General features: G+C 42.7%; 1 protein-coding gene across 2 annotated transcripts in view; it reads right to left on the bottom strand.

The window, feature by feature from the left end:
* trim55a (tripartite motif containing 55a) overlaps positions 1–26,429 on the bottom strand; it is a 75,561-nt gene that overhangs the window by 12,914 nt on the left and 36,218 nt on the right. The window contains exons 3-9 of one of the 2 annotated variants that reach the window (XM_059952722.1): positions 22,670–22,835; positions 13,340–13,435; positions 12,093–12,326; positions 9,799–9,821; positions 9,578–9,702; positions 6,144–6,361; positions 1,767–2,045 (exon numbers count right to left, since the gene is read on the bottom strand). In XM_059952722.1, coding sequence (XP_059808705.1) covers positions 1,767–2,045; positions 6,144–6,361; positions 9,578–9,702; positions 9,799–9,821; positions 12,093–12,326; positions 13,340–13,435; positions 22,670–22,835 — 1,141 coding nt within the window. The remainder of the gene's footprint in view (positions 1–1,766; positions 2,046–6,143; positions 6,362–9,577; positions 9,703–9,798; positions 9,822–12,092; positions 12,327–13,339; positions 13,436–22,669; positions 22,836–26,429) is intronic. The other variant, XM_059952801.1, reaches the window with a different exon arrangement.

The raw sequence follows: 26,429 nt of genomic DNA, 5'->3' as shown, positions 1-26,429 counted from the left end.
TATCAACATTAATAGACAAATGAATGACTCATTCTCATGTGAGAAAATTCCAAAGTCAAGTGAAGTTCACAAGACACACTCATTATAAAAGGATTCATTCCTGAAAAAGAAAACATTTTTCATCCAGGAAAGATCTTTAGGGCATCAATCCACCACTCACTCAATAATTTCTGGGATTGCTTTATATGCCACATAAAAGTAGTTTCTCACTCTCTCAAATGGATATGATCATCATCGTGGTATAAGGATGGATCGCGAGGAAACTAAATTGTCTAAATGTTATCAATTATTCATCAGGATGCACTTTTAAAAGTTTCAAAATGTGTCATAGATTGGCAAATATGGAAATACAACTGTTTAGCATGAAATAAAAATGCAACAGTTGTTGGCTAATGATAACATAATCATCATGTTTTTGAAATTACTGTTGCTATTCATCAATCTTGAAGTGTAAGTGATGGAGAATTGGGTTTGTAATCCGAACAGGTGTAAATTTTCTCTCATCTCATAATTTCAAGAATGAGAAGGAAGAACTTGTCGGAGCCTATGACCCAAATATACTATCAGTCTATGGTCAGCCAACGTTGAACAATGTTAACATGAACATAACAAAATAGTAGCTAGGATAACCTAATTTCAAAGTTGGAACAAGTGTGCCTCAGGCTGGGTGGTGGATGAAACTATTTCACTCTAAATATTTATATTAAAAAACAATTGACATACTTTTCCTTAAGCAGGAGGAGAGTGTGAGTAACTACTTTGTGTTTTAAAGACACCATATTTAAAAATATTCTTCCTACCCAGAAAAGAAAAAATCATGTACTGAATCTGATTCCAAAGGTGGCGAAGTGCGATCATCAGAACCAAAACTGAAATGGAGAACGCTAGACCCTATGGGAAATAAGATACACTGGGTCTGCACTTTTGTTGACAACTAGTTCTTTAAAAACTTTAGTAAATGCAAAACTCTGCAGAGTGGTGAGAAGGCATTCACTGAACAATGCAGTCACTGTTATTCGTGGAGAAGCATTTTGTTTGGGTACATTAGATTCCACGTAGTAGAGTGCAGTTGTTCTCCTGAAGGGAGTGGAATATCTCCTTACTGATCTATTTTGTTGATCTCTTTTTGGGTCTCATTAAGGGAGGATTAGCAAGGGGATTTCACTTCCTGTCTGTGTCCCATCAATTCTTTTCCCTCTTTGCAGTGATTCTTGTTACTAAGGGGACTGGTGAAGCCCTCCAGTTCCCAAGTGTATTTTTCCCCTTTGGGAGTTTAGAGAAAATCATCTGGATCCAGTCTTATTTCCTAGCCAGCATTACTTTAATATCGATGATAATGCACTTATCAACGCTTGAGACAAAAAAGGGCAGGGCTTCATTTTCAAAAGCTTATTTATCCACGAGGACTGTCAAATCCCAGTCTGGCCTCGGCCCCGGCTCTGGCTGGGCACGTTTTAGCCCAAGTCAGCAGCTGGCCTCTCGACTTCCCAGTACTGCAACCTGAATGACATGAGCTAATTCAGTGCAAAGCAGAAGGTCAACCAGAGGACTTCCTTTTTTGGATTGCTCAGTGCCACACTGTGTTGAGGTTATCCTTTGAGCTTTGGGAAACACGAATGTATTCCCTCTTGTTAAAAAGACACAACTGCAGTCTACTTCTCGATGCACGAATCTTACTTAGATACATGAATGAGTATGACAGTATGTTAAAACTGCCCCACAACATGTGCAGAACTTGTTGTGCAAACAATTAACCCCTCACTGACCTGTGATTGAGCAGCTGCTGAACTAGCTTCATTAGTTTCCACTTCCCGTGCAGATGAACTGCTATCTACTTCCAGCTTCTTTACATCATTCTCAACTGGAATTCTTGACCCAATTTGAATGTTATTATCCCCTGAACTCTTGTTCACTGGATTCAAGTTAGGGCTGGTCTTGTCCAAAGAATGAGCTTTATGCCAAGCAGGGTAAAACAAAGGTTCTGCTGCTGCTGAAGCTGTTGGCAACTGAGTTCCAGACTCCAATGCAGTCATCTCTGTGACGGCCTTCATTAAACAGGATAAAATAAGTAGACACTAACTATTCTTTTATCTCTGTACACTAATAAGACAAGCATTTAAACAATACTGTGTTGTTTTAAGGATATATCAGTGTAAAGTTCTTGCTCCTTGGCGTGATCTGTTTTAACAAGAAAAACTAATATTTCCCATGGGTAAAGTGGATAGCGAGCTCGTCTTCCCAAATTCTGATAGTGAATTAGGATGAGGACTCTCCAAAGTTAACAGAAACAAAATAACAAAAAGAAATGGCTTGATGACATTACCAATCATCATTATTTAATAGAGTCCCATCAGTCTTTTAAGTAGCAGGTCAGAACAGTGCAGCTATGCTAACCATAACTTTCCAAAACTATTTCGATTTGAGTACTGAAGGGAACTTATTTTCATTTGAATCCAAGATATGTGCTAATGACAGCCTGGTATCTTTGAATGTAATGATGGCAAAATGGGTCCCTTTCCTCTCCATTCCATCACCAGCACAGACTTTAGTAACAATTCCGTTCTCACACATTGTTGATCTCGAGCTCAATAAGACCAACACCCTTCTTTCTAATGCTGATGGTGAAAACATCAAGCGTGTTTCGATTGGCTAAAAAGAGGCGTTTGGAGTTGTGTCATGGCTGAGTTGCCTGTGTTATTTTCTGTAGAGTTTATTGTGCAGTAATAGTCCTTACCACTTAAAATCTGAAGCTATATAAAAAGAAATATATATTTGACATGTTCTAATCAAAAAAAAATGTTCAACGAAGGTTGAACAAATTTATCTTCATCTATCCAATTTTGAATTGGTGGAGTAAAAAGGCACAGGTAATTTATATGGAAATATACAAACTCAGCTCTGAATGCTAACTCAACTACTATGTGTCGCCCTCAAAGTTCAAAGTACATTTATTATTGATGTATGTATATGTTATACAAACTTTAGGTTCATCTTCTTGCAGGCAGCCACAAGACAAAGAGGTAGCACATAGATGTGGATACATAATTAAGCCATTCAGCCCATTGGTCTGCTGATTTATTATCCCTCTCAACCCTGTTCTCCTTCCTTCTCCTACTAACCTTTGACACCCTTACCAATCAAGAACCTACCAACCTCCACTTTAAATATACTCAATGACTTTATTCCACACAGCCATCTGAGACAATGAATTCCACAGATTCATCACTCTCTGACCTGAAATCTTCTTGCCTGGTACTCCAATATTCTTCCCAAGTCAGTGAAAAGTTAGGGGTTGTGGTCACAGTCCATGATTTATTTTTCCCTGAAGCCATGGGCTATGTCTTCTTTAGAGAGCATACGCTATGCTGCCAGTGATTGCATTCAATAGTAGTTGTTAGGGTGATGGATTGGGTTAACAGGTAAAAGAAACAAGTATTATCTATTAAATGAGGCTTTTGATCAGTTCAATTCATAGATGTTTGTGAGAGAACAGCAATACAACCCACATATTAATACCAAGCTGACAAACTGTTCAGGAGAATTTCCATTTACCATGGCTTGCTGAAGTAGTCAGGCTCCTTTCTGTCTATATTGACCAAGGTATAAGCAATGTTCTAGTTAGTCCCACACTAGGTTCTAAGTCAGCTGGTTCTGGGTTCAAGCATAGAGACTTTTCAAAGATCTATGCTGACACTCCAATGCTGAATTGGTTTCACATAGTCAAGGTGTTGCCTTTTAGATGAGGATAATTTGAGGACTTTGCTGCTGTCTTAAGTGGATCCCAAGGCAGTATATTCTGGAAGAGCAATGGAAGTATCCTTGGTGTCACAATCACTATATACCTCAGTCAGCTAGGTCACTATCATGTTGCTTTATATGGGAGTTTGCACTCTGCAAAGTGGCTGCATTTCTCATATTAGAAAAGTAACTACACTTCAAAGCTATTTAGCACTTTGAAACATCCAGAGTCTAGTAAAATCTGTTTATTAATTTTAAATCTATTTTTCTTTCTCTGCATGGTATGGTGGTTTGATACTTATATTCCCAGAACTATTGAAATTGGGGCATGGGACTTGGGTGGAGCTCTGGATGTTTAATAGAATATAGGTCTCTATAGCACAGTACAGGTCCTTCAGCCTAATGCTGAAGTTCCTCAGTTAATGGTAGTTGTCCATGACATAAAAAAAGTTGGGAACCCCTGACCTATAGTGCTATGCTGATCTTTTAACCTACTCTAAGATCAATCTAACCCTTCATGCTTCATAGTCCTCCATTTTTCTATAATCCATGTGCCTATCTATGAGTTTCTTAAATTTCCCGAATTTATTTACCTCCTCCACTAACTCTGGCAGTGTGTTCCATGCACCCACCACTCTCTGAGTTAGCCACTTCTACCTGGGAAAATGTCTCTGGCTATCCACTCAATCTATGCCTCTGATCATCTTGTACACCTCTATCAAGTTGCATCTCATCATCCTTTGCTCTAGAGAGAACAGTCCAAACTTGCTCAATCTGTCTTCCCTCATAAGACATGATCACCAATCAAGGCAGCATCCTCTGCACCCTCTCTAAAGCCTTCCCCCCTCCACCTCACCATTCAGCATTATTTGGGTCTAATACACATCTAGAGTCAATTGTGAAAAGCTGAGGGCTCAGTGCCTTATCGTAAGCCTCTGATGCATCATGCCAAAGTTTCCTTCACACTAGAAACATTTCTAGTTTTAAGCAGCTGCTGACATTGAAAAGCTGCAGCAGCTTCTTTTCCATTTCTGTAATGTTGGGCTTCCAAACAGAGCTGATAGAACTAATGGCAACACAGAGACACAATACTTAAATGGTACCAGCAAAGTATTGCGATTGCGGTAGGTAAAAATTCATAGCCATCATATTTTCGGCAGTAATTTCATCAGAGAGGCAAATCCAGATTTGATAAGTGTAATCTGAAACAGGTGGAATAATAGCTTTGGCCATGTCTCAACCAAACCTTAGGCACGCACTCTTTCCAGGCAAGACCTATAATTTAGAGCATTAATTTAGTACCCTGATCCCAGGGACACTGAGGCCATGTGTGTTCGCTAACATATGGCTCTGTTGATCTGAGTTGGGTTAGCATGGATATGGGATTAGAGAGGCTGGAATTTGAAGCAACAAAATAATCTGCTGGAGGAACGCAATGGGTCAGGCAGCATCTGTGAAGATAAAGGAACTGGTGGTATTCCAGATTGCCGTCCTGCATCAGGGCTGAAAGTGGAGAGGGAAGATAACAATAATAATGAGGAGAAGGAGTGTTAGACAGGGGCCAGGAGGTGATAGGTGGAGTGAGGAGGGGTAAAGAGCCAGGTGAGGTGAGGGGAGGGTAGAAGTGAACACAGGGACTGGTGGGTGTTAAGTTGGGACACGTGGGCTGCAGGTGTTGGAATTTGCCCCATCCTCCACTTGCTCACCATCCCTCAACATTTCTCAATCCACCTATCACCTGCTAGTCCATGTGTTACCTCCCCACTCCCCCACTACTCCTTTTCCTGGCTATCTTCCCTTTCCCTTCCAAATGGGCTCTGCTTGGCTTGTATAAACTTCTAACAGTTTATGCACTGAAACACAAGGAATGGACAGACTTCTTGCTCTTGATGGAATACAAAAGCAGGCAAAGCAATGGATAGAAGCTGAGGGTCACTGGCCTGAAATTCACGGTTTCTGTTTGAAAATTTAAAACTAAAAACTGTTTCATTTATATTAAAATTTGAACGATTGTTAATGAACCAATTAAAAACACAGACACATAATTGAAATACAATATATAGATCCACCTGGGCAATTCCTTTCCCAGCCCTGGACAAATGATACAAGTGGGGAAGGAACTCAGAGCAGAAGCCTGATATTATATGTGATTTCATTTTTCAATCATGAATGATTGGGGGCAAGAGCTTTGAGGTGATCCAGAACATTAGCCTTTTCAGACTGTCTCTTGAGAGAATAAAACCAGGACTTTACATTCCTGATAGCAATTCTGTGACTTTCATCATAATTCTTTTCTCATCCATCTCTAAAATAAAATCCTTCCTAGCAAAATGAGGCTGCACTTTCTGAGAATTTTGAAATGCTGCCACTAATTGTTAGCATCAAAGCTTGAACGTCTGGGTTACCTGCTGAACAGCATCTGCTGGCAATGAATCATTTTCCACTTCTGCCGCCAATGCAGCTGTGCTTGTGGGTGCCGGCTCTGCTGGAGACGAGGGCGATGGCATAGCTTCAGCAGGTTCTTCCTGTCGTTGGGACTGCTCCACTTCAGTGCGAATCCCTCCGGTTTCTTCTGCTGCTGCTTCTTCCCCCTCTCCTTCCAGTTCCTCAGTCTCCTCGTCAGCTGTGGGTTTAAAGTGTGTTAGTTCACATGTGTGAGTGCTCCTTTGGCGCTGTCAGCTTCTGATATATGAACACCCAGTAAATGGCAGTAGTATCATCACCAAGCTGTTGCACGCTTGGGTGACGGGTGTGAGCTGGGAGGAGGGTTCGAGCTCGGTGAGATCATTGATTGGCATTGGCCAGTGCAGGGACACTAATATCACCAGCAACATCAGCACTTAAGAAATAAGTAAAAAATCAACAAAAAGACAAAGATGCTGGAAACTGGAACAAAACCAGAGCACGGGAAGAGCTCAGCAGACGAAGGAGCATCAGTGATTGCAAAGAAAGCTTACCAACATCTCCACTTCCTCAGGAAGCTAAAGGAATCCGTCATGTCCCCATCCGCCCCCATCAACTTTTATCAATGCGCCATAGAGCACACCCTTATCTGGATGACCGACAACTTGGTGTGGCGACTGCTTTGCCCATGACCTCAAGAAACTGTAGATACTGTTGCTGTAGACACAGCTCAGCACGTCATGGAAAATAGCCTCCCCTCCTGAGACCATGTCCACTCTTTTCCCTGCCTTGGTGAAGCAGCCAGCATAGTCATAGACCCCACCCACCCCAGAAATTGTCTTTTCTCCCTCTTCCATTAGGCAGAAGATAAAAAAAAAACCTGAAAGCACATACCTCCAAGCTTAAGGACAGCTTGTACCCTACTGTTATAAGATTATTAAATGGTTCCACAGTACAATAAGGTGGATTCATGACATCACAATCCACCTTACCATGACACAGTACTTCATTGTCTACCTGCACTGCCCTTACTCTGCAGTCGTTACACTTTGTTCCGCATTACCTTGGCAACCTCACTGCACTGTGTAATGATTAGATCTGTACAAGCAGCATGCTGACAAGTTTTTCACTGTGCCTCGGTACATGGGACAATAATAAACCAATTCCAATCCCAGAAGGTACAGATTGGCAAAGGGTCTCTGATGCTATGTGCCTGTGATATTGCTGCAATGTAAATTTTAAAGTGTCAGCTGAGATTCATACATTTGAAGCAGTTCGGTTTTTAACGTTGGATTTCTACTTCTTAGTGTTATTTTATTTCTGACAAGTTTCTGTTTGTGATTTCTCTCACTGTATTTATTATTAAAAGAATACGAGGAACTTCTCACTGGCCACAGGAGTAGTACTAGAAGAAGAAGAATGTTATTTTTTTGTTCAATAAAGGTAGTGAGGATAACCCTGCAAATTATAGAGCAGTAAATATGACATCAGCAGTGAGCGAAACATTGGAGAGGATTCTTAGAGACAGGATTTACAAGCATTTGGAGACTCACAGGCTGATTAGGCATAGCATGACTTTGTGAGGGGCAGGTTGAGCAGCCTCACGAGCCTGATGAAATTCTTCAAGTAAGTGACAAAGTAAAATAGTGAAGGTCGAGCAGTAGATGTGGTGTGGATAGTGTGGAGGGTTGTTGTAGGTTGCAATGGGACATTGACAGGATGTAGGACTGAGCTGCAAAATGGCAGATAGAATTCAACCTAGACAAGTGTGAAGTGATACTGTTTGGAAGGTCAAAGCTGAAGGTAGAGTACAGGGTTAATGGCAGGGTTCTTAGCGGAGAGGAGGATCAGGGTGATCTTGGGGTCCATGTTCATAGATCCCTCATAACTTCCATGCAAGGTGATAAGGTGGTGAAGAAGGCACATTGCGTGTTGGCCTTTATTATTCGGAGGATTGAGTTCAAGAGTCACAAGGTAATGTTGTAGCTCCATAACTCTCTGGTTAGACCATAAAAGGAGTATTGTGTTCAGTTTTGGTTGTCTCATTATAGGAAGAATGTGGAAGCTTTAGAGAGAGTACAGAAGATATTTACCAGGATGCTGCCTGGATTGGAGAGCATGTCTTATGAGGACTGCTTGAGCAAGCTGGGGCTATTCTCTTTGGAGTGAAGGTGGATAAGTTGTGACTTGATCAAGGTGTATAATATGACAAAAGGCACAGACAGAGTGGACAACTAAAACTCTTCCCTGGGATTGGCATGGCTTATACAAGAGGGCATAGTTTTAAGGCGACTGGAGGAAAGAGTAGGAGGAGATGTTAGAGGAATATTTTTTTACAGTGAGTGGTAAGTGCTAGTGGTGGTGGTAAAGGCAGATACAATAGGAAGATTTAAGGCAGTCTCAGTTAGGCACCTTGATGAAAGAAAAATGGAGGGCTACGTGGAGAGAAGGGTTAGATTGATCTTGGAATAGGGTAAAATGCCGATATAACATCGTGGCTGAAGGGCCTGTACTGACCTATACTGTTCCATACTCTGTGAGACATAATGGAGACACAAGATGCTGCAGATGCCGGGATCTGGCGCAATGAACTATTTCCTGCAGGAACTGAGCGAGCTGTACAGTGTCTGTGTAAGGTAGTTGATGCTTCAGGCTGAGACTCTGATGCAGGACCCTTTGCCTCCATAGATGCTGCCTGACTCACTGAGTCCCTCCAGCATCCCGTTGCTTGCATAAGCAACATAACTTCCTCGTTAAAGTTGAGACAATATCATCATTAATTAGTCCCACCCATAAAAAAATATAAAAGGATCAGCATGAGGAATTGAAAATGTGGTTACATTTTAGCTGGCTGTATTGGATTTGAAAAACAATTTTAAAATTCACTGTGCCTAAAAAGAGCCCTCTCTCAAAAGCCATGCCATAAAATTAAAAGAAAATGTGTAATTGTAACTTTAAGAGTTCAGCTGATCTCAACACATAGCTGTACGTGAAGAAGCAGAAGGTGGGGAATTGAGACCTTTTTGTCTTTGTGATCGGCTCATCATGTTTGATATCTTCGGCAATTATTTTGAATGAGTGAATAAATCAGCATCTGAAAGATGGGTGAAAATTATAGTATTTGCCTGATATTACTCCAATAACTTCATTAAAGAAGGCATCTATTTTGCCAGACTACTGCCATCTGGTGATATAAATATCATGGGTGCTGCTAAACATTTTGTGACCTAATCAGCCAAGCATTTTCTAATTTTATTTCACAGGTGAAATTTTCTTATTTTAGATTTCCTCCTTGTTATTCATAAGTTTCTTGATTATTTTAGGTAGCCACATTGTAATGAGCACAACATTCACTTTGGAATTGCTCTCTAACCTTTAGCTTGCTGCTTATTACAAAATGTAAATGCTAAAACATATTAGTGGAAAATCTGCTTACATTTCTGGAAGTTAATCTCTTTGAGCACCATTTCTTCCTTTGTAAAAACAGCTGAAAAATGATCCATGTTCTCAAAGCCACGTTCTATCTTTTCCAGGTGTGATATCTTTGATGCTTCTGAAATCCTAAGAAGTTTTACAATATTTATAAATGGATTGTATGGTGCCACATCATATCCTATGAAATACCAACAAAATAAATCTATTCTGCTTGGTACTCACTTTTTAATGAGAGGTTTTGTATTCTGTAAGAGAAATAAACATCGTTATTAAACATTCAAAACAATCACTGCAATAAATGCTGTATTTGACAGATTATTTAAAAGAATGCTACTTAAATTATGTGATTGGTAATTGAATAACATCTGTCTGAAACCTCACCTCTGCTCTTATATTGATAACATTAACCACCGCCAAAATAATGAACTTAATGGATCCATGCACATCTGTTAGAATGCCTAAAGTTCAAGTTCAATACAAATTACCATTTGTATGTTTTAAAGAATAATTTATTGGGTGGATCAGATATGTTTGGCTCAAATTGTGATATATCATTTGGAGGCCAGTTGAAAGAGAAAAATGTGGATCTTCTCCTTGAAAACATTACTTCCTTTCTCTCCCACAATGTTGCGCAACAGAAGTTAGTCCACAACCTATGACTAACTTTCAAGGATTCTCAAACTCATGCTCTCAGGGTTATTTATTATTATTATTATTATTATTATTATTTTATTTACACAGTTTGCCTTCTTTTGCACATTGGTTGCTTTTCAGACTTTGTAGTTTTTCATTGTCTGTTATATTTTCTAGGTGCTACTAGCAATGCCTGCAAGAAAATGAATCTCAAGATAGTATATGGTGACACATATGTAATTTGATAATAAATTTACTTAGAGCTTGCAGTGTTTTCTCCCACCCATCATGGTAGAGAGCAGGAAACATTGTCTTCCTCTCTCTACTATTGTTCATCAGACCTCTCTAATTACTCATTCATTCTCTATTTCATTTCATGGGGTTTCTCTTTCTCACATTTTTAAAAAAATCTCTGTAGACCTGGTTCAAGGTTAGACACTCATGAACAACATTTAGCACAACCAGTACTGATCTGGGATAGCAAGATAAAGCGTAAATCCCAGTCTATCCTATTCAAGATCAAGCTTCAGGAGAGTATTCTTTCTTGTGCCATGCGCTTTCCACATGAACTACCTTTGGCATCTTTATAACAAATTCCCAATTCATGTTAAGTTAGAAACAGTGATATAATTTCAAGAGTACTGGTAACTGAGCATAGACTTCCCAAGATCAAGTATTACTTACAAGACATTGTATACCACACCCACCAGAGACTTTAATAATTCAGCAAACTGAATCTCAGTGATGGAAAGCCAGTCTTTCAGTTAGATCGCCTTGTGTGTTCTATCTTGCGTGCTTCTGTAACAGGTTTCAATTACTTCCTTAATGCTTCTGCATATAAAAACTTGGATCATGTCACTATTCCAGTGATCGTAAGAAGAGTGTTGGAGAGGCTGATGTTCCATAGACGTAGGTCAGGGATATTAAATTCTCCATGCCAACTTGTTCAATGGACTCCACAGAGAGAATCCCACAGGAATGGAGCATTTTGATAAGTGTCCCCATAGCAGGCTCATTCAGGAAGTCTGGCGGCATAGGATCTAGGGAAACTTGGCTGTATGGATACAAAATTGGCTTGCCCATAGAAGGCAGTGGATGGTAGTGGATGACCTGGAGGTCAGTGACCAGTGATGTTCCATAGGGATCTGTTCTGGGACCCCTGCTCTTTGTAATTTTTATACATGACTTGGATGTGAAGAGTGGGTTAATAAGTTTGCAGATGACACAGAAGTTACCAGAGTTGTGGATACAGGCGTTAATGACAACATTCTTGGAAATGTGGAGGAACAGAGGGATTTTGGGGTCCATGTCCTCCGAGCATCAAAGATGCTGTGCAAGTTGATAGGATGGCTAAAAGGCATATGATGTTTTGGTCTTCATTAGTTGGGGAATTATGATCAAGAGCTGTGAGGTAATGTTACAGCTCTGTAAAACCCTCATTAGACCATATTGTGAATATTGAAATATACAGTTACCCTATTCTCCAACCTAATAGTTAAAACCTGATGAAGTTCCACAGAAAGCAAGTTCTAGAATCACATTAAACAACACACAAGGTTGCAAGTACACCATCACTTTTGCCTGATTGTGCTTCATAAATTATTTCCTACACTTTCAGATCAGAATCCACTTTTATACTGATACGATTGTCCAAAATATCTATCAAAAGCATGCACAGACATCTTAAGATTGCAATATTTTTGTCAGTAAATAACAACCACAAATCTCACAAGCAATAGTAAAAAAAAACACTGAATATGTTACAGTAAACAGATGAACAGTATTGAATAATAGGACCAAAATCTTGTATTGTAATACATTATGGTACTCTTAAGGTATGCGCATTTCCGGAAAACTTTAGCCACAAAAGACCAGGTGAGTACCTGTAGAAAGACCGCTATTTCAGGCTCCTCCATGCACTGTAATCCAGTCTCGATAACCTTGGATACTGTCTCCAGATGTTCTCCATATTTTCTCATCAATGAGCGAACATGCTGTGTTTTTTCTTCCTGTTCCACAGTAATGATTTGCAACATGTCTTTTTTCCTTTCCTCGAGCATGGCATACAGGCCATCAAATTTTTCACACATCAGTTCCTTTTGACAAGAACCGTTACTCTGTAAAAATTAGGAAATGGTTATTTTCATATAAACTAAATCTCAAATGTTTGAATGTCAACATTAGTGACTTTAGGGACGAGATAATTTTTTACTATATTAATATACTATATCTGCCACAAAGGGAAAAAAATCATGTATAGAAATTAATTTTGTGCGACATGTTAAATATCTGTTGGTAACTGGATCACTTATACGCCTGCCTGTGGTAGGTGCCAATTTGTTTGCTTGAACACACAAACTCCTTGACCTTTTTTGGTCAAATTCTAGGGACTTAGCAAGTTCAGAACAACATAATCAGGGACCTGGTAGCAGCCGTCAGGGCGAGGCCAAGGCATGTTTGAGATGGAGTTGGAGCGAGCAGAGCGGAGGAGTTTCGGAGTCTGTCCACCTACACCGAGAGGGAGGTTTGATCAATCTGAGCACTGGGCCAATTTGGCAAATTCAGGTATGGACCTGAACGTGGAGGAGGGGTCCAGGCCCAGAGCGTATTAATATGACAGGGCCCGGTCTAAGACCCGATGTTTGGACGATTTAACCGCCAGGCCAGAGGCAGTGTCTCAGGACCGAAGGTCAGTTCTGATCGCTGTTCCGAGGTTGCTCCACTCCCCGCTGTGTGGCTGAAGGCCTGCTCCGGCTGCTTCAGGCTTCCTGTCTTTGGATTCACTTTCATTCTGAATGCTCTCGCTTGCTTTTAATGTTTACATGACTCATTTTCTCTCTCTCTGCGCATTGAGTGTTTGCTGGATTTTTTTAATTGGCTTTCTGTTTAGGTTTCTTATTTGTGACTGCCTGTAAGGAGGTGAATTTCAAGATTGTATAATGTATACATACTTTGATAATAAATATACTTTGAACTTTGAACAGACTTTGGGAATGCCTCATTTTAGTCACGGATACTGGGGCAAAAGTAAAATATAAAATTAAATGAATGCAAATTGAAAATATACCTTTGTGAAAATACTTCTGTAGCAGAGTGAAGGGGGGACAATGGCATCAAGAATGCAAATTACCTCAATATTTCTGCATGTCTCTTCCATCTGAGTAACTACAGACTGAATTCGGTCGTTGCTCGCTACCAGCATTGAAATCCCATCACTGAGTTCAGACTGCATACAAAAGCAAACAAAACATTCTAAATAATCCAAGCAATAATTAGATGGGACTCTGTTTCATATTATATATATTGGAATGAAATTCTTAAGTTCAATATGATCATTCCTCACAGGTTGGCGGGTAAGTTATCTTTGTTGGGGCTCACCACCTCCCTCTGTAACCGGATCTCGGAGTTCTTCATGGAGACACCTCAAACAGACCATGAGGGCAGCAGCATCTCTAGCTCCATCACGATGAGCACCGGTGCCCCCAGGGTTATGTGCTCAGCCCCCTTCTGCTCACATTGATGATGCACCACTGTCCTGCTAGATCCATCTCTAACCACAACGTTAAGCTCACTGACGACATGACTGTGGTTGGCCTCATCAGCAACACAGGTGAGTCAGAGAGGAGGCAGAGCGATTTGTGGACTCTAACGAATGCAGCAACTTCATTCTCAACCTGGGCAAGACTAAAGAGTTGATTGCAGAATTCAGGAAGGCTCGTGCTGACCACTCCCTACTGCTCATCAGTGGCTCCTCCCTGGAGAGTCAGGAGCTTCAAGTTTCCTGGAGTGTGCATCATGAATGATAACTCTCTGAGATGTGAGGCGAGACATCGGCTTTTATTGACTAGAAGAAAGAACAAGCAGTAGCTGACCACCATACTACATCCTGGAGACTGAGGGCTGGGCTCAGGCCTCAATCGCCTTTATACCGGGGTCTGTGGGAGGAGCCACGGTCAGTGGGAGGAGCCACAGGAGCAGTCAGCAGGGGGCGTGTCCAGACAGGTATATGTAGTTCACCACATTCACCTCCCCCCCCCTTTGTTTTAAAAGAGAGTCCCCATGGGGCGGTTTCTTACAAGTATATGGCAAAGGGGAACCGCGAGTACTCGTCGATAATGTTGAGAAAGTAGACATTGCGGTCGGTGGAGGGAAGGGGGCCCTTAAAGTCAACACTCAGTCGCTCAAAGGGGCGGGTGGCCTTGATAAGTTGTGCCTTTTCGGGACGGTAGAAGTGCGGTTTGCACTCAGTGCAGACTTGGCAGTCCCTGGTCATCGTCCTGATGTCCTCAAGGGAGTACGGCAGGTTCCGGGCTTTCACGAAATGGTAAAATCGGGTGACCCCTGGGTGGCAAAGATGTGCATGGAGGGCGTATAGCTGGTCGAGCTGTGCGCTGGCACGCGCTCCTCGGGATAGGGCATCAGGGGGCTCATTGAGCCTTCCAGGCTGGTACAGGATATCATAGTTGTAGGTGGAGAGTTCTATTCTCCACCGCAAAATTTTATCATTTTTGATTTTGCCCCGCTGTTGGTTGCTGAACATGAACGCAACTGAGCGCTGGTCGGTCAGCAAGGTGAACCTTTTGCCGGCGAGATAGTGCCTCCAGTGCCTAATAGCTTCCACTATGGCCTGGGCTTCTTTCTCCACCGTGGAGTGCCGAATTTCAGGGCCTTGAAGGGTACGAGAAAAGAATGCTACTGGCCTGCCTACCTGATTGAGGGTATCAGCCAGCGCAAAGTCGAAGGCAGCACACTCTACTTGGAAGGGAATGGTCTCGTCCACCGCATGCATCGTTGCTTTGGCATTGAACCCTTTAATGCGACTGAAGGCTGTGCGGGCCTCGGCAGAGAGGGGAGAAGTGGTAGACTTGACCAGGGGGCGGGCCTTGTCTGCATAATGGGGGACCCATTGGGTGTAATAGGAAAAGAAGCCCAGGCACCGTCTGAGGGCTTTGAGAGTGGTGGGAAGAGGGAGTTCTAACAGGGGGCGCATACGGTCGGGATCAGGGCCAATGACCCCGTTTTCCACGACATACCCAAAGATAGCGAGTCGGGTGGTTCCGAACACACACTTGTGCCTGTTATAAGTGAGGTTCAGGGCTTTGGCCACTTGGAAAAATCGTTGGAGGTTGGCGTTGTGATCCGGCCAGTTGTGACCACAGATGGTGATATTATCCAGATAGGGAAATGTGGCCTTCAGTTGGCACTGGTCCACCATCCAGTCCATTTCCCTCTGGAAGACAGATACACCATTTGTGACACCGAAGGGGATGCACAGGAAGTGATAGAGCCTGCCGCCCGCCTCGAAGGCAGTGTAGGGGCAGTCCTCTGGGCGGATGGGGAGCTGGTGATAAGCGGATTTCAGATCTATTGTTGAGTACACCTTGTACTGAGCTATCTGGTTGACCATATCCGTGATGCGGGGTAGGGGGTACGCGTCAAGCTGCGTGAACCTATTGATGGTTTGACTATAGTCCACAACCATCCTATTTTTCTGCCCAGTCCGAACAACAACCACCTGGGCCCTCCAAGGACTTGTGCTTGGCTCAATGATCCCCTCCCTGAGCAGCCGCTGCACCTCTGACTGAATGAAGGCCCTGTCCCCTGAGCTGTACCTCCTGCTTTTAGTTGCCACAGGTTTACAGTCGGAGGTCAGGTTGGCGAACAGCGGTGGGGGAAGAATCTTGAGGGTGGAGAGGCTGCAAGTGGTGTCAGTAGTGCAGCTGTCGGCATGGTGCTGGGTGGGATGTGTGGTTCGGTGTGTGTGTGTGTGTGTGTGTGGTCAGTAGTGGGGTATATGGCGAAGTCCCACAAAACTGAGGATTCCTGACAGTGAGTGGTGGGAGGGGCCCGTCATATGCCATAGTCACACTTTCGAGGTGGCTCTGGAAGTCCAGCCCCAATAGCACAGGCGCGCACAGTTGAGGCATGACCAGTAGCATAAAGTCCCAATATTTTGTGCCCTGCACCACCAATGTCGCTACACAACCCACCCGAATGTCTGTGGAATGTGACCCAGAAGCCATGGTGACCCTCTGGCTTACCGGCTGTGTCACGAGTCCGCAGCGTTGCACTGCATCCGGGTCAATAAAACTCTCAGTGCTGCCTGTGTCAAACAGGCAGCTAGTCCTGTGCCCCTCCACCAGGATGTCCATCATTGACCTTGCAAGCTGGTGTGGGGCGCTATGGTCGAGGGTTACGGAGGCCAGAGTTGAACTGCCATCTTGGTGCCCAGTAAGCACCGGTGAGTAGGGGGCTGGGCATGTTGGCGCCACGAGGCGGGCAGGCAAGATGGTGGCAACCAAGATGGCGGCCCCCATGCCTCACACGCAGCGCTGCCTGACCCCGCTCGTGGTTCCGACTTACAGACCTTGGCGAAATGGCCCTTCTTCCCGCAGCTGGAACAGGTCGTTTCTCGGGCCGGGCAGAGTTTTCGGGGGTGCTTTTCGAGTCCGCAGAAGTAACACTGCGCGGGCTTGCGACTGGCAGCAGCTGTGGTCGGGTTTGGGGAGTTTGTGGACTTGCGACTGGCAGCAGCGTTGGTGGGGTCTGAGGTGTCCACGGAATCGGCGGGAGATCGCGCAGCTGGACAGCGTCAGCGTTGTGCAGAACAGCCTCCAGCGTGTCGGCCGTCTTGATCGCCGAGAGTAAGGTATGATCGGCTTTTTCCAGCAGCCGCTAGCGCACGTACACTGACCTGATCCCTGTAACAAAGGCATCTCGTACGAGGAGCTCCGCATGCTGTTCCGCCGTGAGAGTTTTGCAGTCGCAAGTTCGCACGAGTGTCTGTAGGGCTCGGAGAAACTGTGCTCGACTCTCCAGCCCGCTGTCGTCGCGTAGCTAAGCGATGTCTTGCGTAGATGGTGTTCACCGGCCGCAGGTACTGTCTTTTGAGGGTGTCCAGTGCCCCTTCGTAGGTTGGCAGGTCTCTGATAATTGAATAAACTTTTGGGGTGACCCTCGAAAGGAGAATTCTGTGCATAACAGCAGGTTCAGTTGCACTAACCCCCTCCAAATATGATTGGAAGCATGCAAGCCAGAGTTCAAAGGCAAGAGCTGCTTCAGGGGCTCGGGAGTCCAAATCCAATTTTTCCGGACGTAAAATACTTTCCATGTTTTAAAACTTCTAGAAAATAAATTGATGCACCATCAATAACTCTCTGAGACGTGAGGTGAGATATCAGCTTTTATTGACAGGAAGAAAGAACAAGCAGTAGCTGGAGACTGAGGGCCGGGCTCTGGCCTCAATCGCCTTTATATAGGGGTCTGTGGGAGGAGCCACTGGAGCAGTCAGCAGGGGGCGTGTCCAGACAGGTATATGTAGTTCACCACACTCACCTGACCCCTCAACACGTTAGTCCAGAAAGCACAGCAACACCACCACTTCCTGAGGAGATTAGGGTGAAAGGGCTCTCCACTCCCATTCTAAACACATTCTACAGGAGCACCATTGAGAGTGGCCTGATCAGGTGCACCACCCACTGTTTTGGGAATTGAGAGGCATCTGACCGCAAGACCCTGCAATGTATTTTGAAGACTGCTGAGAGAGTCACTGGGGCCTCTCTGACAAACCCCCCCCCCTCCTGCACCCATCCAGAACATATACCAGAACTGCTGCTTTCGCAGGGCCCTCAGCATTGTCAAGGACTTCTGCCATCCATCCCACAATCACGCTGATCTCCTACCATCAGGCAGACGATACCACAGTGTAAAAACAAGAACTGGTAGGCTGGGAAACAGCTTCTTTCCCCAGGCACTGAGACTCCTGAATACTCCAGGAGCAGCATATCGTTGCATATTAAACAATATGCTTTACATGCATCTTAGGGCAACTTGTACATCTACAGAACATATATTTCATCCATTAATATTATTATGTTAATATTATTTTATGTACTGAGATATCAGAGATGTCATCCTTCTTCTAAGAATGGGGTTTCCCTTCCTCTCTCACCTGCATCTCCTCCATTTCCCTGACATCCACCCTTGTCCCATCTCCGCACCACTTTAACAGGGATGGAGTTCCTCTTGTCCTCTCTTACATACCAGCAGCAATGGATCACAAATGAGTTAGGTTTTAATGTTAAAACGACTCTTTTTATTAGTATCTACTCAAAAATATAGAAAATTAAATGAAATAACCATAAGTTATAAGTGTTATGTGTGTGCGGCTCACAAACTGTCAAGCTTAGGAACAGTTCTTAAAGACTTAAGATGGCAAACTAGAAAGGTCCAGTAATCCATGGAATAAGTGAGGGGAGGGGACTGGTAAATCCACGTTAAAATGTAGAGGGGGCGATCACAAAGAATTCCACAGGTTCCACGCCAGGAAAACAAAGTAACAGTCGCCAAAGGTCTTATCCGTCAAGTTGTCCTGAAATCCACGTAGAAATATCACAAGGTGACAGTCACGAAATATACCCTAGCACAAGTGGTTACCACATAACATACCCAGAACCAGGTAAGGGTTAACGAAAGTGGTGGCCACAGGATACTCCAACAAAATCCACATATGGATCATAAAAAATGAGTCGTACATCCAATGTGCACGGTGTGCCGTTAATCAACCCAATCCTTTGGGCATGGGAAAATGTCAGACTTTACCCATTGTCGCAGCAGGCTCCTGCCCGCAGCTTGCAGTCCAAAACTATCTCTCTCTCTCCCCCCCCCCCTGAAATTCCCAGCTGTTTGTCGCAGCTTGTTATACTGACGTCATAGTCCCACCTCATCCAGGCGTTTTAAAGTGACACCCACAGTAAACGAAACCATGGTCACGTAACTTACTTACCACCCAAATGTGCTTTTGCATCCAGCACATCATCCTCCACAGTGTCCGCCATCTTCAATGGGATCCACCACCAAACTCGTCTTTACCTTCCTGCCACTCTGCTTTCTGTGGGGATTTCTCCCTCTGTGATTCCCTTGTCCATTTGTCCCTTTCCACTGATCTCACCTCCATTCAGCGCCTTACACAGTCCTTCCAGGTGAGGAAACACTTCATCTGTGAATCTGTTGGGGATATCTACTGTATACGGTGCTCCCTATTCAGCCTCCTCTACATTGGTGAGACTAAACGTAGACTGCTTTAGCAAGCACCTTCACTCTATCTGCAAAATGCAGTATTTCCCGGCAGGCAACCATGCTAATCCAATCTCCATTCCAATTCTGACATGTTTGATAGCTCTCAGGTTAGAGGAGCAACACCTCATAGTCCATCTAGGTAGCCTCCAACTTGATGGCATGACCATTGATTTCTCTAAATTCTGGTAACTTTTCCTCCTCCCCCTTCCCTCTTTTTCCGTTCTCTACTCTGGATCCCTTCTTATCTCTTCTCACCTCACCTGACCATTTCTTTCCCCAGTGCCCCTCCTCCTCTCCTTATTCCCTTGAGTCACTCTCCTGTCCTATCAGATTCCTTCCCATTACCTTTTCCACCTATCACCTCCCAGCTTCTTACTTCAACCCCTCCCCCACCTACCTGACTTCAGCTATCACCTTAAAGCTTGTACTCCCCCCTCCATCTTCTTTATTCCATCTTCACCCTCCATTTTCAGTCCTGAAGAGGGGTCACGGCCCAAGTCGTTGACTGTTTATTAATTTCCATAGATGCTGCCTGACCTGCTTTATTCCTCCAGTACTATTTTTGCTTTATCCTTGATTACCAGCATCTGCAGAATCTCGTGTATTAATATTTTATGTGCTGTATGTGTTATAAGGACTGTGATTTGCTCCTTGTCCCTGAGGAATGTTGTTTCATTTAGCTTTATACACATGTACAGTTGGACAACAGTAAACTTGAACTTGAACTTGAAAACTGGATGATGCTTTGGCTAAAATTACTAAACCGAGACGATCTTAGCTCAGGATTGACAATATGGTTTGTTTCACACTGCTACGGGACATTTGGAAAGTTAAAGAATAAACTTGTCTTATTTTATTATTTCTACAAATACTGACAATTAAGTTGCCATATAAATAATTATAGGCTGATACCAGAAAATATATTTTAAGGATATAATCAGTATACATATATAGATATATAAAATATTTAATAGAGATACTAAGGTTAGGAGTTAATGACCAAGAAAAATGTTATTAAGCAAGAGTCTTAATAATGATTATTGTTTAAATTTATCCATTCTGTGCATGAGTGTAACTTATGCATCAAAGTGATGGAAAGGTTTTGGAGTTCCACCTGTCAGATAGGTAGCACATATGTAAGTCTGCACATCGTGCCCACTGGAAGCTGTTCTGCTGGCATAAACACTGAACAAGCTGAATACTTCAGCAGTTTCAAAATTCATTAATCCAGTGATTCATTCATGCAAGCACAAGAAAAAATACTGCAGTATTTGTAACTTCTGACCAACTGCTTCCAATTTGTCACTACACACAATAAACAAGCGAGTGGATGCTTTGATCCTTTTATTAGCTTATTGTTCTGCCCTTTTAATAAAAGCTTACACTATAAAAGAAATAGCTCATCATATCCATTCTCAACTGTGGAGGAACACAACTTGAGAAACAGGACTGCTGAACGAGGAGTGCATGCCTTAATTTTATAATTAATGTGGCAGATTTATTATAAAAAGGTAACAAAATGCATCTTAATCTTTGTTAGTTACAATAAATTTTGCAAATGCAAGTCTCTTCCAGATTATGTAGAGTTTGATTCTGTTAACTTTTGAAGCTTTTATTCTGATGATTTGGAACTTTTTTTATCTATTATTGTCAGATCATATAGTGTAGAGGACCTAATCACTGTTAAAAACCATTGGTGTTAAAATTAGATATACACATTTGTATCTAATCAATAACTTTAAGCAGAACAGAGCAAAACAGAACAGGTTGACTCTGTGGTTAAAAAGGCATATGGTGCATTGGCCTTCATCAATCATGGGATTGAGTTTAAAAGCCGAGAGGTAATGTTGCAGCTATACAGGACCCTGGTCAGACCCCACTTGGGGTACTGTGCTCAGTTCTGGTCGCCTCACCACAGGAAGGATGTGGAAGCCATAGAAAGGGTGCAGATGAGATTTACAAGGATGTTGCCTGGATTGGGGAGCATGCCTTATGAGAATAGGTTGAGTGAACTCGACCTTTTCTCCTCGGAGTGATGGAGGATGAGCGATGACTTGTTAGAGGTGTACAAGATGATGAGAGGCATTGATCGTGTGGATAGTCAGAGGCTTCTCCCCAGGGCTGAATTGGCTAACACGAAAGAGCATAGTTTTAAGGTGTTGGAAGTAGGAACAGAGGAGATGTCAAGGGTAAGTTTTTTATGCAGAGAGTGGTCAGCGCCTGGAATGGGCTGCTGGCGGTGGTGGAGGCGGAAACAAAAGGGTCTTTTAAGAGACTCCTGGATGGCTACATGGAGCTTAAAAAAATAGAAGGCTATGGGTAAAGCCTCGGTAGTTCTAAGGTAGGGACATGATTGGCACAGCTTTGTCGGCTGAAGGGTCTGTATTGTGCTGTAGGTTTTCTATGTTTCCATGTTTCTAAAACAGTTGTCGTTGGTCAAGCAAACAATAACTTGACTGAGGCATTAGTACAGACACACTTCAGTGGCCTATTCTCAAGTTTTGTATATTTGTTTGTCTCTTGAGTTTCAGGTAAAGCTACTAAATAGGTGAGTAACTACAACTGATAGTACAGTGGGAATAGAAAATGAGAATCTCAATCCTATCCAATACTTAATGAAAAGCCTAATATTTGAGGGTGAGTGGGTTATGCCCTTAATATATTAAATGAAAACAGTATTTCAAACATTCATCTCATTTTGATTATTTCCTTTAAAAAGAACCCAGAAAGTACCAGAGATATCAAGTTCAATTTCAAGTTTATTGTCATTCAACTGTACACATGTATACAGCAAAATGAAACATTTCTTCAGGGACCAAGATGCAAATTGCAATACAGCACATAAAATAATATTAACACAGTTATATTGATAGATAATAAATAAGAAGTATTCTGTAGATGAACAAGTTGACATAAAGCGCAGACACGACATATAGTTAAATATGCAACAGCACAATGCTACTGGCCCATTCATAAATAATTTGTATGGGGCGGTAGCCGGGTATCACAGCCTTTGTGAAGAAGTTGTTAACCAGCCTAACAATCCTTGTTCTTATACAGTGGTACCTTCTGCCTGATAGTAGGAGGCAAAAGCGACTGTGGGATGGAAGGGAAGGTTCCTTGACAATCCTGAGGGCTCTGCAAATGATTTGTTATAGACCAAAAGTACAAAGCATGGTCTTGCGACTATCCTTTGAAATACAAGCATTTGAAAAGTACAAGTACGTACAAGGAATGTCAGATTGCCTTCATACTAATACAAGTATATTAAAAGAGTCCTGGAATAAATCAGTTTTTGCCTTTTGAAATGAAGTGGTTTTGTGCTGTTCAAAGAGGAGAAAGGGTAAGCCTTATAACAATTTAGCTGAAAAATAAGACCCACCTTTTGTCTTTTGTAAATATTACTGAGTGGAGCCACCTCGCAGTCTTTATGAGCACCAAATACTTTACACATAGAGCATGTTGGTACTTCACACGTCATGCAATAAATGTTGATTCGCTCATCATCGTGTTCTTCACACATGGGTTGTTCAGTCTTCTTCTCAGGTCTGCGAACAAAACTGAATGAATGCAAATTCATGATACATCATGATATCCAGTCAATACAAGGGAATTCCAAGATGACATGGACTGACATTTCATTCCACTGTCTGGGGTTTCTAACCTTGTTCTCACTTTTTTAGGAAACTGCCCCACTTTTCCAATCACAGAAACGTAGAGCGAACATAGCACAGAAACAGAGGAGAAAATAGAATATATCAAAAAAAAGTATCTAACCACCATTTATTAATAGGTAACTTTACAACCGTATCTGCACTTCGGACTTCGGCTTCGGAAGTCATATGCGTGCCCACAGACGTTGACTGCACAACACATTCGTCTTCTTCGGACTTTGAGAGACTACTACTAACTTTACAAATGTTTGCAGGAAATACCCGGGTGCACATTGAAGTCAAAAGGTAAAAGATCCCAAGTGATTTACCAATGGCACTCAGCCATAACTTAATATCATTTGAAGGATTGAACTGTACTTAATAACAGAGTTCCCAGTTTTTTTTGGGGGGGTGCAAGGTGTTAGAGTACATTCTAGAATTAGGGTATATAGTAAATATTAACCAGCAACTGACTTCAGCAATCTTTAGACCTGAATGTGGATTGTAGATTAATTTTAAAATGCAGTCCTGGACAATAGTTTCCTGAAGCTGTGGACAGCAATTAATTGAAAAACAACAGACAATGCTAATTAACTAACAATGCTGAGTTCCTCCAGCATTTTGTGTGTGGAAATACTGATTAACATTCATTTTGGGTGTCTGAAGTGTGGGTGTGAAGAAGGAGGTGTGAAAATGATACGTAATTGAAAGGAAGCATTGTGGATGCATTGTAAATATACTGTAGAATCTTCCTTGATCTTTAGCATATAAATACCATGAAATATAGTGTTGAGCCAGCCTCTTCCGTTGAGAGGATCTCAGTATGATGCCTGTTGCTCATTTTTGTTGAATAAATACGTCTATATCCACTAGCTTCAGTGTCTCTCCAGTAACTTTATTCACATTAAAACAAGACACAATTTCTAAGTTGGCAGATGAGATGAAACTTGTCATTATTGTGAACTGTGATAAACTGTAGCAGGGGCTGGAATGAGCAAATATGTAGTAAATGATCTTTCCTGAGAGGTGTTACATCTGGTAGGATGAATGAAGAGACGCAATATAGAGCAAAGGCAGCTGTTCTAAAAGGAACACTGATACCTGTGGATATTAATCCACCAGGCCTGTACTCACTGGAATTTAGAAGAATGCACGGGGATCTCATTGAAACCTACCAAATGTTTAAAGGACTAGATAAAGTGGATGAGGAGAAGATATTGCTTCTGGTGGGGGTATCCAGAACTGGAGGGCACAGCCTCAAAGATGAGGGGCAACCTTTTAAAACAGAGGTAATGAGAAATTTTTTTGGCCGAAGAGTGGTGAATCTGTGGAATGCTCTGCCACAGACTATGGGTACATTCAAAGTGGAAGTTGATAGATTCCTGATTGGTCGGGGCACCAAGGGATATGGTGAGAAGGTAGGTTGAATGGGGTCTGGGATCAGCCATGATGAAATGGTGGAGCAGACTCAATGGGCTGAATGGCCTAATTCTGCTCCTATGTCTTATGGACTTAATCATAGAAAGTGCCAGGGTAGGTTGAGGTAATGCAATCTCAGTTTTGTACTTTATAAATAAAGGCAAGGGCATAAAAGCAGTGAAGTCAAGCTGAACTTTATAAATCTCTAGCCTAGCTTGAACTGGAGAGAAGATCATTTCTGATCACCATATTGAACAAGGTTGCGATGGCATGAGAGAGGATCAAGAAAAGTTTTAATAGAATGATTGCTGAGATGAGAGACCATTGTCATGTGTAGATTAGAGAAGCTGGGTCTTTGTACATTAAAGAAAAGGCTGAGATGAGATTTGATAGAAAGATACTGCATAAGATAATGAAGGGTCTCAACAGAGTTGGTATTAGGAGGCTGCTACTTTTGCTGAAAGGGTCACAGACTATGTCACAGGTATAAAATAAAGGGAAGGAGGATTAAGAATGAAATAAGGAAACACCTTAACGCAGTGTGTGGTCGGAATCTAAAGAGCACTGCACGCAGATGTAACGTGGGCAGGATCCCTTGCAGCCTTTAAGAAGGAATGGGCAAACGTATGGTGAAAGAGCCAGTGGAGAAAGGGCCAGCTCGTAGAGAACAGGCACTGGCACAAGACAAATAATATCCTTTTATTCAGTAACCATTCAATCACTGTTAAAGGAGAACATGGTGCTAAACCAGGACTGACAGCTGTATTCTCTCACAGACACAATATCCTTTCCTCCTGTGGAGAAAATGTGGAGACAACCACCAGTGCTTAAACTGTGCTCTGTGAAGATATGAACTGAAATTGGAGTGCATTTTCACTTGTAATTCCCTCTCTCCCTTCAGCTGATACTCACATCAACCTTTCCTCATCAACAGATATTTCACAGAAAACCTGGGCACATGTGCAGCATTTTCAATGTCGATGTAGACAAAAGTGAAATACATGACTATAAACTGTCACAAAATCATCCCCCACAGAATTTGGGCCTGACGTTCTCTTAAGGAAACCTGACACCCGGGTCATCTCCTGCTGCACACTGGGCATGTGTAATGAAATGCTTGGTGAAATAGCAGCTTTGCTGGTATGACTGCAGAGCCAAGAAGTGTGAGGAGTCTAACACAGGGCTTGGAGCCCAAACACTTCCTGTGTAGAAGTGGTGGCTACAAAGATCTGCTGGAGGAACTCAGCGCGTCATGAGGAATCTGTGGGGAAGGGGTTTGGGGGGAGTAATCATTGATGTTTTGGTGGCTAGCTTCATTTCCATTAGACCATAAAATATAGGAGCAGAATTAGGCCATTTGGCCCATTGAGTCTGCTCTGCCACTTCATCATGGCCAATCCAATTTTCCTCTCAGTCGCAATCTCTTGCCTTCTCCCCACATCCCTTCATATCCTGACCAATCAAGAAACTTTCAACTTCTGTTTTAAACATACATAAAAACTTGGCCTGTACAGCTGCCTGTGGCAAAGAATTCCACAGATTTACCACCCTCTGGCTAAAGAAATTCCTCCTCATCTCCATTCTATAGGAACGTCTCTCTATTCTGAGGTCCTCTGGTCTTAGACTCTCCCACCATAGGAAACATCCTCTCCACATCCACTCTGTCAAGGCCTTTCACCATTCGATAGGTTTCAATGAGGTCATCCCTCATTCTTCTGAATTCTAGTGAATACAGGTGATTACAGAGAAGGCACAACAGCAGGAGTTTGAAGACTTGGCATGACACCAAATACTCCTGCAGATGTCTACAAATGTACCATGGAGAGCAGTTACATCACAGTCTGGTATGGGGGGGGGGGTGGTCACTGCACATGATCAGAAAAAGCTGCAGGAAGTTATAAACCCAGTCAGCTCCATCATGGGCATTAGCCTCCCCAGCACCAAGAAAATTTTCAAAAGGCAATGCCTCAAAAAGGCACCATCCATCAAGGACCCCCATCATCCAGGACATGCCCTCTTCCCATTGCTACTATCAAGGAGGAGGGAAGGTGCCTGAAGACCATACACTCA

This window comes from Hypanus sabinus, chromosome 1 (genome assembly GCF_030144855.1).
Source record: "Hypanus sabinus isolate sHypSab1 chromosome 1, sHypSab1.hap1, whole genome shotgun sequence".
Classification (NCBI taxonomy): domain Eukaryota; kingdom Metazoa; phylum Chordata; class Chondrichthyes; order Myliobatiformes; family Dasyatidae; genus Hypanus; species Hypanus sabinus.
This window is presented reverse-complemented; position numbering and strand designations above follow the sequence as displayed.